Below are 13,287 nucleotides of genomic sequence, written 5' to 3' on the forward strand. Positions count from 1 at the left end.
ATTGTCAATTTGTTGTAGATTAATATAAAATTTCCATGATCAACACAACTAGTAAACAGAAGACAACATAATATATTTTGATATAATATATTAATATAAATCTATAGCATCCTTTAGAAAATCTAAACTTTGATCTTAAAATTATAATTCTGGTAAAAACAACTAGACAGTAACTATGTATCTGGAAATTGAACCACTTGTCTTCCAGCCACGTAGACTTCAGTAATATTTCGATCATCGCCTTTTCAAAACAAATATATGTAAGAACTAAGATAAGACAGGAATCTCTGAATTAAAGGGATATATGTATGTATGTATATATATATATATATATATATATATATATATATATATATATATGTGTTATATATATATATATATCTATATATAAACATTTCAAAATGTTTCATCAACTTACCTAAATTTATAAACTTCTCCAAAATGACCTGTTAAAAAAAAACAAAATACACATCAAATGAGGCATTCTTTATAATTTATGTATGCAAAAGATATTCACTGATATTGTGTGTTTGCATCACACACTAAAAGCATTAAACCAAATGATGTTGTTTTCTCAGTATGAGGACGGGAAGGTCAGTAAGAGATCTGTCGAACCTTGGGGCCTTCACCAGGAAACAAATCGATCGGTCCTTCAGGAACGCAAACATTCACACGCAGGGCATCAAAGTCCTTCCCTACCACAAAGTTTCCAATCTGATCATCCAGTGAGAGGGCTGTAGGGAGTGGGGAGAAAAACCAGGCAAGTTTATATAGTGTACTGTGCTAGTATTAAATAACATTTATTTGTCAATGAGTGATGGAATCTTACCTTCACTGCCTCCAAGGGTAGCCAATCTGAAAACCTCCTCAAAGCTCAGAGTCTTATGCTGAGGGTCCTGGATGGTCAGGGCTTTGGACGTATCAAGAGTTCTTCGCATAGCATCTAGCATGGATGGGGAGTAGCCTGCTGCTACATCTACATATGGCACAGACAAAATCATGTAATGCAAAGTCAATACACAATATCCCAGGGATAATAACCAACTGTACATATCCTGCTAAATACATGGCTACTCACCAAATAAATACATAGACCTGGACATGAAATGATTTGAGTTTACATTTATAGTCTATTATCTTAAAGCTTTTGTTAAGAAAGAATATTCCTCTACAACGTACAAAATGGCAACAATTTATTAATCAGGGATTCAGTAATAGAAACACAAAAATGTTCACCTGTCCCCAAGCCCAATTTCACTTTGTGGTTCAAAACATTGCGCACATTTAGCATCCCACTGCAAATCCTGGGATGGAAAAAGAGACAATAAATGAAAAAATCTATATAACATGTATTAGAATATATTAAAGGGATCTGAAAATTAATACTTCTAATAAAAGGCTTGAGGTGCTTACGAAATGTTACTGTTTGGACAGTGAGAGATTGCAGATCCTGTTTCATGGAAGATCTCCAGTTCTTCATCAGTTAGGTGACAACCATGGGCCATTACTGTCTGCAAAAGTCAGTTTAAATAATTTAAATTCCAAATCAATTTCAAGTCTTAAATCTAACCTTTTATATAACTAAGATTCTGCAAAGGTTCAATATAACAACTTTTTTTCAAACTAACTTTTCCATATATTTAGAATAATAATGAATTAATAGTTTTTTTTTGAGCCAGTTCACTAAAAAGAACCAAATTTATCTAAATGATCAAAAATTAAACTCTGTTAAAAATTATCAAATGTTAATAGAGTGTAATGAATAAATAATCTTATCTTAGGTCTCATAAGTCAGAAATATGATTTGCACTTAGATCAGTGAGGAAGAGCATCATCTATTCAGAGCAGGGAATTTGTGTGCTCAAACAAATGTCAATGCACTCCACTGTTCTAAACTCTTGATCACAAACTTATTTTACAAAGCACATGATTCAGAACCTCCCAAGCAAGCCCTTTACATCCACATTCCACAGGGCTAATGACAACAAACCTCAATAAAAACATATTGGTTCATCAAATATGTGCAACTTTATACGAAATGATACATATATGTCTTCTTAAATAAACTCACAAAACTGTATATTGGCAAACAGCTGCATATAATTTTAAAGACTCAAACCCATTCTGCACCAGGAGTTCCTCCCTATTTATTCATTTTTAAGGGCAAAGGTGGTTTAAAATTACTACACCTTTTAAAAAGAAAAAAAAGAAAAAGAAATGCAAGTAACAATTCATTGATCTCATTACAAGTACACTTTAAGGTAAAGTGGTTTTCCAATAATGACCGTATTTGTAATGGAAATACAAATGAAACTGTTAAACAATGACTGACATTTGCTTATGTCATGCATAGACTTCAAACTTTTACACTTGGACTCTGTATATGCTCATTAAAGTTATATATTCACATTGCAACACAATTTAGAACATAAAATCTACAAATTTCACTAAATAATCAGTAACAAAGTCTACAATCTATGTAGAAGAAAAATATATATATATAAAGTAATAAATTAGACAGAAAAAATATATAAACATATGTTTATATATTTTTTTCTGTCTAATTTATTACTTTATATACACTTTATATATGTCATCAGGTTTTTTATGTATAATGACCATCTCTGAATACCACTCACCCTATCTGTAAGCAGCTTGTGCTTGAGGTAAACATCAGTGTAGGATTTGCAGCCTGGGAACAATGTTTTCACAAGCTCCACTTCCCCTTTGTTCTCACTGATGTGACTCTACAGGTTTAATGATAGCAGAAAAACAGGTGATAATCATTTTACTTAGTGTCTATTAGTGTTTATGTTATGATTTACAGCAATTGAGTTTAGAATATCAGTTAATATTTACAGCATTTATTTATAATTGTCCCGACTACGCTACTGTGAGGAGCAAGGACCAAGGAGACCCGGGGGAGAATTCACAGTGAACACAGACTTTAATCCTTCCAACATGGGTTACACAGGGCAGACAGGAACACACGTAGCACAAGACATTCACATTCAATACCGGACAAAGACAGACAGCACAGACTGGAACTTAAATGCATGGGGTAATTGACAAGACACACCTGGGATCAATGAACAATCAAACACACACACAGGAAAACTAGGTCACGGGGAACACATGGGGAGGGAAAAGACTTTTTTTTTTCAATTGTCCAATTGAATGAATGGAGAGGCAGGCCTTCCATTGCGATGACGGATGCACTGTACGCCTCGATAAGACTGACACAACAGCGGATTCAGTAGTTGCCTAGCAACATTTAAAAAAGCCACAGCACACTGCTTTTTTAAATAAAAAACGGTTGACCGAAAAAAGGCAGTGCAGTGCACGTCATGTTTTCAAACCTGAAAAACCCGTTCTGTCTGATCGGGGCCTAATAAGTCATCATACCACCTTTCAACGTCTACCATGTGAACAATGCCATAATCCACTTGAATTTTAACCTTTGTAAATCACAGTTATCAAGTTAATGTTAATGTGTGAAAGGAGCACAAACCTGAATGTGAAGCTTGTTGTTGTTGGCAATTTCACCCAATTCACTGAGCAGTGAGGAGGAACAGGAAGGAGCGAATCGAGGAGTAACCACAGGCTTAACTTTCGGATACTAAAACAGTCAGATAATATATATAGATGAAATAATTTAGGCACAACTACTAAATTCCAACTCTGATCAATATAACAACTAGAGTTTTATAATAGACCGATTAAATTAATAAAAATTAACCTGTTATTTACCTTCTTTTTGAGAAGCTCTTTGATGAAACTACAAAAAAAAAAAAAAAAAAGTTCAATCTTCAAGTTCATTGATCAGACTGTGGTTCAAATAAGTCATTTTGTACATTGTACATGAGCTTACTAACACTATTGTTTCAGTACAGTCACACAGTCTTCCAAAACTCACCGATCTGTCTCCTCTTTACATTCGCTTGAACTTTCTTTGTACTGTCATGCAGAATTGCAGTCTTACAAACTTTATTGTAAAGCTCTTTGTCCAAACTTATCTAGTCCTCAAAAAACACTTATCTAGTGGAAAAGGGGCAAAAATACTGTATATCACCATCTATTATATTGATTAATTTATTGTATTGTGGGTTTTTTATTATATACAGACTTATTTTTAAATAATATTGACATTGACAAGAATGATAGGTCACAGTGCACCTCTTATTACATAATATGGAAAAAAAAGGCAAAAATTAATGTATTTTTTTAAAAATGTGGGGGGAAAGAGATATGAGACAAGAACAAACTCCAAAGGTTAGAGAAAGGATGTGTTTGTGTTTGCCAACACAGACAGTCACAGGGGAAATTCTTATACTGTATGTGTGTCCTTGGTTGCATGTGTTTTACCTGCAAGCTCTCCAAGCAGAAGAGAGGCATCAGTGTGTATTGTGGCAAAATAACAAGCAGTAGTGGTGCCGTTCTTTAAGGTTCTTCTCTATAGTGCCAAACAGTCAACAAAAAAGGGAAAAGGAAATATTTGCAACATGCATTCTTTATCCATATCATTTCCATCAATGAATTACCTTAGAGATCAATTTAATTAGATGTTATGTAGTCAATTTAAATGAGCTTACCACAACTTTAGTGTAGACATTATTGGCAAACTCTAAGTCTTTATACTTGGCTTCCACAGGGAAAGTGTAAGTGTTGAGCCACTCCAGCAGAGGCAGGTCTAAGGCGGTGCCAGTATAGCTATACTGAGATGCATGAATGTGTGTATCAACCATTCCAGGCATTAGAAACTCACTGTAGAGCAAAATTGAATGCTAACTGAGTAAAATTAAGCAATGGCACTGCAACAAGGTGATATGGATATGGAAAGATTTCAACTTGTACATGGTTATTATTTCACAAATACTGTATTGACGTGTTCATCACAAAGCTGGTTTACAAAATGGTTTTTGCTCTTTTGTTACCTGCTGAATGGTTGTTCTGAATGCAAAAGCGACTGTGTGCACCCTGAACTGACTTATGTAAGGCTTGCGTATATTAGACTATAGAATATACACTATACAATTCATATTGATAGATGTACTGTACTCACTGTTGTCCAAGCTGTTTTATGTCTGAAGCTCCAAACCCCCACAATTTTGAAAGACTCTCCTCATCTCGATCATTTTCAATAAATGCAATCTGTTCAGAAAGAAAAAAAAAATCATCATTCTAAAAAAAAGAAGAAAAATAAAAATTGAGGTACATTATAAATGGCATAAAATACATTGGCAAATGACAATTTAATATATATAGTAGGCTACATTATGTAGTTAGTACATTTATCTTCGAAAGAAAATCAAAAGGAGATGACACAAATTGTAATTAAACACACCTTGCCCTGATCGTCGACTCCTAAGACACAGTTCTGCAGAATCTCAACCGCAGCTCCCGATGTGGAGTGCACAAATGTTCCCCTGAAGACGTGCGCAATGCGCGCGGTTGTGTCGTTCCGATTCATTTTTTGACACAGATTTTTTCAAATGTGACTTCTCTGAACTTTTATATACGACATGAATCATTGCAGAATTCCTGGGTATGTCACAAACCGGTAACTATTACAGCAGCTCTACGCGCGTCATAGCGTCCATCCAATCAAATTCTAATGCGCCATTGGTACGATTTGTAATTGGTGATCGCACACCACCGCCTATTTTCTTGATTTAGATTTTTTAAATACTCACTGCTACAAATAATAACAACAACAACAACAACAATAAAATATACACGTTTTTAAGTGTATATTATTATTTTATTACACACTCTCATGGGGCGCGTGGTTGGGGTATGAGCAGTATTTACATCTTAAATTGTAAATTGTATTTACATCTTGTTGTTTCTACTGCCATGACACAAAGTCTTGCACATAAGAACTTCCCCGCTAGAACCAAATACACGATTTGTGTGCACGATGTGTGACAATATAGAGATATTTGATTTGATTTATGTATAGACTTAAATATAACTAACAGTGACGTAAGTGTTGGTGCTGTTAGATAGTAGTTGATGTGCTGTACAATGCTGATGGTGTGATGTTTAGTGTAATTAGGTTGTCATAGAGCAGAGGAGAAGATGTGGTCAGCATATACATGCTGCAGTGCTGCCAGTCAGAGTGTAAGGGAAGGGTGGGTGTGTAGTGTTGTTGTTATTGTCAGGAGTTCAGCAGTCTGATGGACTGTGAGAAGAAGCTGTCTCATATTCTGCTGGTATAGGTCCTGATACTGCGGTACCATCTGCCTGATGGTTACACTGAGAACAGTTCATGGCTCAGGTGACAGGAGTCTCTGGTGATCCTCGGTGCTTTCCTCACACATGGAGTGTAGATGGTCACAGCTGGGTGTAGATGAGGGGGGAAGCTCAACTCTTTTCAGGGCTTTCCGTCCGCTCTCCACAGTACAACTATAGATTTGTTTGAGGATAAAGATATACAAGCAATAATAACTTATACATAGAACATATCCAGCAGTTAATAATTGTGTGCTATAATTATTAAGAATTGGTATTAGATGAATTATAAAATTCATTAGGTTCTAAGTTATAGTTTTGGTTCTATTTTGTATTTGCATTTACAAAAAAGAATTGAACTGAAATTATTTGTGAAATGTCATGTTTGGCTGTGCTAATTCATAAGAATGAAGGCGGAAGGGCTAGCTGTATTGTATGTTTGTAGAGACTATGAAAGATCACATTACGTTCAAATGACAGTGAATGAATGAACAATTGTTACCTTAGTTACCTCTTCAAAAGGTTTCAGAATCAGAAATCAGAATCAGAAAGAGCTTTATTGCCAAGTATGCTTGCGTATACAAGGAATTTGTTTTAGTGACATAAGCTTCCAGTACACAGAGACAACACACAGACAAAAAAATAAAAAAAATAATAAAAATAATAAAAAAATATATATAAAAAAATAAAAAAAATAATAAAAATAATAAAAAAATATAAAATATTTATGGACAAATTGTGCTATAGATGATAAAATGGAATAGAAGTTGGAGCTATGAGATGATAAAATGGAATAGAATGGAGTGAGATGCAGGGAACAAATAAATTAGTTATTGCACATTTTTATTGCATAAAGTCGGGAACATTTAACTGTTCATGAGGAAGATTGCCTGGGGGAAGAAACTGTTCTTGTGCCTGGCTGTCCTGGTATTTGCGGCTCTGAAGCACCGGCCAGATGGCAAAAGTTCCAAAATGGGATAACTTGGATGTGAGGGATCCAGAGTGATTTTCTGAGCCCTTTTCCTCACTCGGGATGTATACAGTTCTTGAAGGGTGGGCAGGGGAGCACCAATAATCCTTTCAGTAGTCTGAACCGTTCTCTGTAGTCTTCTTATGTCTGATTTTGTAGCTGAACCAAACCAGACAGTTATTGAAGTGTACAGGACAGACTCAATGACGGCTGAGTAGAACTATTTCAGCAGCTCCTGTGGCAGATTAAACTTCCTCAGCTGGCGAAGGAAGTACAACCTTTGTTGGGCCTTTTTAACAATGGAGTCAATGTGATTGTCCCACTTCAGGTCCTGAGAGATGGTGGTAACACGAAATCTGAATGACTCCACTGGAGCTACAGTGCTGTCTATGATGGTGAGTTGGGGGTGTGCAGGGGGGTTTCTTGCCTATCACAATTTTTTGTCAGGTTTTTTTTTTGTTTTTATTTATTTGTTTTTTTTAATGCATTTGTCATGAAGTTGGTTATTCTCTTTTATTTTGGGAGTGTTGTAATCGTGGTTGTTTGTTTGGATGACTGTAGTGTCGTTTGCAAACTTCAGGAGCTTGACAGAGGGGTCTTTAGAGGTACAGTCGTTGGTGTAGAGGGAGAAGAGCAGTGGGGAGAGAACACATCACTAAGGAGCTCCGGTGTTGGTGGAGCGGCTGTTTGACATGAATTTCCCCAGTCTCACTAGTTGTTGCCTATCTGTCAGAAAGCTGGGGATCCACTGACAGATAGAGCTAGGAACAGAATACTGGGTCAGTTTGGTCTGGAGGGCTGTTGGGATGATGGTGTTGAAAGCCGTACTAAAGTCCACAAACAGGATCCTCACAGAAGTCCCAGATATTGCAGGATGAAGTGCAGGCCCATGTTTACTGCATCATCCGGTGAGCATGATTTCACCAAGTACAACATGTTCCTGGATAAACATCCAGTCAACCAATCAGAATTGAGATATAACTTTTCAGGAAATATCTGTTTTAGGCTTACAATCACAGTTAGGTGCTTCTACACCCTTGTTAATCAGCTATCATTTCCTACTTATTTTAGCAATAAATTAATTATGGGTAGGGTTAGGTTTTGGGGTAGGGATTGGGTTAAGTCCCATTTTTTGGACAATAGTGTTGATCCAGGATCATCAAAAGATGTTGATTCAGGGACTTACTTGGCAAAATCAAGGCGACCGCTATCATTTCCTACTTATTTTAGCAATAAATTATGGGTAGGTACTTCAGATAAGCCAGAACCAGTTTTTCAAACGACTTCATGACGACAGACGTTAGAGCCACAGGTCTGTAGTCATTAAGTCATGTTATCTTGGGTTTCTTTGGAACGGGGATGATGGTGGAGCATTTAAAGCAGGAAGGGACTTCACACAACTCCAGAGATCTGTTGAAGATCTGTGAAGAGATGGGGGCCAGTTGGTCAGGACAGGTTTCCAGACAGGCTGGTGTAACACCATCTGGGCCTGGTGCCTTTCTTTTTTTGTTCTTCCTGGTGCACATCATCCTCACTGATTTGAAGTGCAGAGGGGGCGGGGAAGGGAGACTGCAGGAGGTGTTAACGGTTGTGTAGAGAGATGGTCAGAACGGGTGTGGGGTGTTTCAAATCTACAATAAAACTCATTCAGGTTTTTAGATAGTTGTTGTTTAATATAAGTTCTTGGGGATTTTTTTTTTTAGTTTGTGATGGCTTTCAGACCTTTCCACACTGAAGCTGAGTCATTGGAAGTGAACTGATATTCTTTTTAGCGTAGGTTTTTTTAGCCACTCTAATCTCCTTATTCATTGTGTTCTTGGTCTGTATTATGTAACATGCTGTCTGTATTATGGCCATTCACAGGAAAGATTTGCTTTATTAAAGTCCCCGAAAATTATTAAAACAGAGTCCAGGTGTTGTTGTTCTGTCTCCGTGATCTGATCAGCGAGTTTCTGTAAACCTGAGCTCACATGCACTTGCGGAGGAATGTAAACACTCACAAGAATGAACGAGTGAAACTCCTGCGGCGAATAGAACGGCTTGCAGTTAATGAAGAGCACTTCTAGATCAGGACAGCACATCTTCTTTAACACAGTTACATCTGTACACCACCTTTCACTGATGTAAAAGCATGTCCAGCCGCCACACGATTTCCCTGTTGATTCTGTGTCGCGATCTGCTCTAAACAGCTGAAAGTTGGGCAGATGGAGCGCGCGGTCTGGAATGGCGTCATTCAGCCAGGTTTCCATGCAACACAGATCAGCAGAGTGTGAGAAATCCTTATTTGTCCAGGAGAGCAGAAGTAGTTCATCCGTTACACACACTTGCAGTGCAAATTGCCCATTAGATTATATTAGAACAATCTGTTGACATTTGCTTTATAAATAATTATTGTAAAGGACAGAACATTAAGTATAGTATTTTATAGTATTATCCTTAGTTAGCACATCAGCATTATTTCAACACAAAAATTATGTGGTCAAAATTGATAAGTGCACTTTTCAAATGAATTGTGGTCATGTGATGTCTCATCCATCAACACTATCACTTTTTTTTATTATTATATTTATAATAATTGTCAATTTGTAACCACTTCACTCAACTATGACAGTGTACATGGAAATTTGACACTTGAACACATGACAGGATTCATGCAATATTAGGAAATTACTCACCTGACTTATTCAACAAACCTTACAACAACATATACAAACACTTAAACTACATATACAAACAAAAATAAAAGCCATTGTAATGAAACAGAACAAAATGGTTCACACTCTACATTGCAGATAAGATTCACTGAAATTAAGTTACAAATTCCTTTACACATAAGCTACATTTATTCACTGCGTGATGACGGTCGGTATGGTGACATCATCACCAGAGTGACAGCTTAATATAATATTCATATCTTAATATCTCGTTGATGCATGTCTGAGAAACGTGTCCCTGAAAGTGGTTTGATTGTAGGTTTTGCTGCTTACAGTTTGTTTCTTTGTGTTTTGTAACATCGTGTTTGTTTAGAACTTTAAGTGTATTTTTGTTATTTTGTTTTTTTCTTTTCTTTTGTGGTACTTTTTAACTTTGGGATTTAGGATATTACCCTGTTGTACGTACTCAGCCATACTAGCTCCTTTCTGGCCCTTCAGTGACATCTACTCAACAAAAAAAAAGAGAAAAAAATGGTAGCAATATTTTAGGTTTTACGGATTTAACTTAAATTTACATTTAGGAACCCTGACATAATGTTAACATACCAACCCTTCTGAAGTACTGAAATCTGTTTAGTACTTTAGTAATAATACACTGATAACCATCAAAAACAGTTGGATTAGAAAGTCACATGATAAACCACAGCTCCTCACAAGCAGCTTTTCCATAAGGTGAAAAGGAAAATACTAACATACCGTAAATAGATTTTTCCCAATTCCAAAAACTGTATTTTACTGTAAAATGTATTATCCATTAGTTTTTCCTGTTATCAAATTAATAGGTTTTTACTGTAGCATTTTTACAGTCTTTTACTGTTAAAATCACGATAATATTTTACATTTATTCCTTTTTAAGAGTACAGCCATTGAACGCATTTTCACTTTACATTTGGCTTGTATTAACTTACATAATAAAAATAAATATATAAATCTGTGGATAGAATAATTCTGACTAGTTGGCTATGAACTCATAGCATTACTTCTGTGATCACATGGTGATTTAACATGTGTTACTATACCTTTTGATTCAGAAAAGATATTCTGCAGAGCTATGTTATGTGATTTTGTTTTAATTTATGTTGTTTTACTTTTTTATTTGATTCAGAAATTATATTATGAGGTTATTTATTAGATTAGAATGTGTTTATTTTTATTTTGAAAAGATTACTTATTAGATGCAAATGTGCTTATTGTTATATTGGTGGCTAGTTGACTTTTTTGAGGTGGGATATGGTTAAGGTTAGGGATAAGTTTAGGGGTATGGGTAGGTTTAAGGGTGGGTTAAAAGGTGTAATTACAGCACTATTTACAGAAATTACATCAGTAATCACATGTATGTATTTTTAAAAAAAAAAAATTAAGAAGTACTATGTAATTACATGTATCGGTTCATTGCAAATGTTTCATTTAAAAGTTAGTACATAACAGCTAATGATGCTTAATATAAAGTAGGTCCCGTGTATTTTTGCAGCCACTCTTAATGCTATGCAAGAGGATATTTCTAACAAAACCTGTTAAAAAATAAATCTAAATCACAGACAACAAGATATAAAACAGGACAATGAAGGTGTAGATTTAACATTGAATGTAATTAAGTATTTTCTATACAGACAGCTGTCTAAGCAGTACAAAAATTGCATGTAGGTCTTTTATTAAATGGACCCGTTTCATCAGTACTTCCCATTTCTGTTTTTTCCCCACCAAATGTGCTTCATTTAAACACATTAAACATTTAATTCACACAGCTTCTCAATAACATGAATGCTATCAAAATGGTTGTGTTGATTTATAAAACAAGTCTGGAGGCTTCAGCATATGACTGTTTCAGTTCTTGCGAGATAACAGTTAGGGGTCTAGATGAAAACAAACAATCACTACAGCCAACAGGAAAACACCTCCTGGGAGTCTTTCCCAAATTAACAGCAGGGAACAGGTGAGTACATGTCCAATACCCAGCCTCAGGTTTACCTAGATATGTTGTTCTTGGGTTTAGTTGTTTACTAGTAAAGCATAAAGAAAATTGCATGTGTCAATTTCCTTCCGCCGCTGAATCACTATCACAGTCATCATTGCTAATGCCCACGTCATCAAAATCTTCATCCTCTTCTTCCTCCTCAAGTCTTTTCTCATTATTTGTCTTGCTGGTGTTCTCTACCTCTTCTTCCTCCTTCTTGTCAAGTCTAAAAACAAAAACCAGACAGATACACTAAAACAACTGTGGATTATAAGAACTTAATTTTTGGTCACAGTTAATAGTTTAACACACTTCAACACATACAAGACGAAGTCATTTTAATTAATCTTATTAAAGAAGTTTCTCTAATGATGCGCAGTTGATTTAATAACAGAGCAGTGAAAGTGGCCAGAAATAAATTAACAAAGGAATATTTTGCTGTAAATTTACCATTAATGCATATGTCCACAAGATGGCACATGTGCTCTACTGTTTAAACATATCTGTAAATGTTCAGTCTAAAGAGGCCTGAATCTACTTACGGAATGACAATGTCTTCCTTCTTCCCACATTTAATACAAAGCTCCAGCTTTAGTCCACATGGCTTGCATATGATGTGATAGGCGTCCTTCACTGTTTTCTGAAGACACTTCACACTAGAAAAGGCACAGAAACAACATTTCAGAAATGGGTTCGGTGTGGAGGAGTTTATTTGCCTTTCATCTGTTGCTATGCAGTAAATCCTCCCTCATCTCACCATTTTCGTGGCTGTGTAAGGGGCTTATATTTGCTGTACTTGACTTTCCACTCTAGCACATCTTTGCAGTGCTGGCACAGACCATCATGAACCTTAGCTTTGGCTTTCTGGGAACATCATAAGGGACGATTACACACAAAAACACATTCAACAATAAGCTAAACACCGAATCAACTATATGCACTTTAAGAAAACAAAACTGATTCTACGCTGTTTGTTTTAAAACGCGCTTACCTTAACTTGTGCGCTTGCACCATACTTGTCATTTCTGAAGGCTGTTACATTCTGGTGTTTTGGGGCTCGCGATCGGGAAACATTTCCTTTTTGTGAACTCATTTTAACACTAAAATATATGTAGTATATAAACAGTGGCCGTTTTAAATCACCCGAGTAAGAAACCGCGTGGCTTCACGCGTTAAAGTGACTGTATTGACGCAATGCGAAAACAGCGGAAGTAAATAGCAATTGGCTGCTTTTCAACTTCAGACGCAAGATTACTAACTTCACAAAACACAGCAAACGTTAAAAATGTTGAGCGGTAATATCTAATTATTGGTAGCTCAACAAATGTATCATTATCTAGATTTACACATCAAGAACAGTAAAATCATTAATCAACATTGTGTTTTCGACATTGTCCTGGTGCAGCGAGGACGCA

At 35.9% G+C, this 13,287-nt stretch overlaps 2 protein-coding genes across 2 annotated transcripts; both read right to left on the reverse strand.

Moving 5' to 3' along the window:
• LOC109083605 (guanine deaminase) lies at window positions 1–5,559 on the reverse strand. The gene is given in 14 exon segments (XM_042754727.1): window positions 1–241; window positions 419–446; window positions 616–734; window positions 830–976; window positions 1,237–1,304; window positions 1,414–1,511; window positions 2,640–2,747; window positions 3,512–3,619; window positions 3,751–3,778; window positions 3,917–4,016; window positions 4,366–4,453; window positions 4,593–4,764; window positions 5,063–5,151; window positions 5,345–5,559. Coding segments are annotated over 14 exon segments (1,347 nt in total). The 5' UTR covers window positions 5,471–5,559; the 3' UTR covers window positions 1–173.
• Window positions 5,560–11,488: 5,929 nt separating this feature from the next.
• On the reverse strand, window positions 11,489–13,270 carry LOC109083640 (uncharacterized protein C9orf85 homolog). Its single transcript, XM_019098417.2, has 4 exons — window positions 12,864–13,270; window positions 12,630–12,736; window positions 12,415–12,528; window positions 11,489–12,098 (listed from the first exon to the last, which is right to left on the reverse strand). The coding sequence occupies exons 1-4, from the start codon at window positions 12,963–12,965 to the stop codon at window positions 11,948–11,950; spliced, it is 474 nt and encodes a 157-aa protein (XP_018953962.1). The 5' UTR covers window positions 12,966–13,270; the 3' UTR covers window positions 11,489–11,947.
• Window positions 13,271–13,287: the final 17 nt, after the last annotated feature.

The sequence above is a fragment of the Cyprinus carpio genome, chromosome A5 (assembly GCF_018340385.1).
Source record: "Cyprinus carpio isolate SPL01 chromosome A5, ASM1834038v1, whole genome shotgun sequence".
In the NCBI taxonomy this organism is placed as follows: domain Eukaryota; kingdom Metazoa; phylum Chordata; class Actinopteri; order Cypriniformes; family Cyprinidae; genus Cyprinus; species Cyprinus carpio.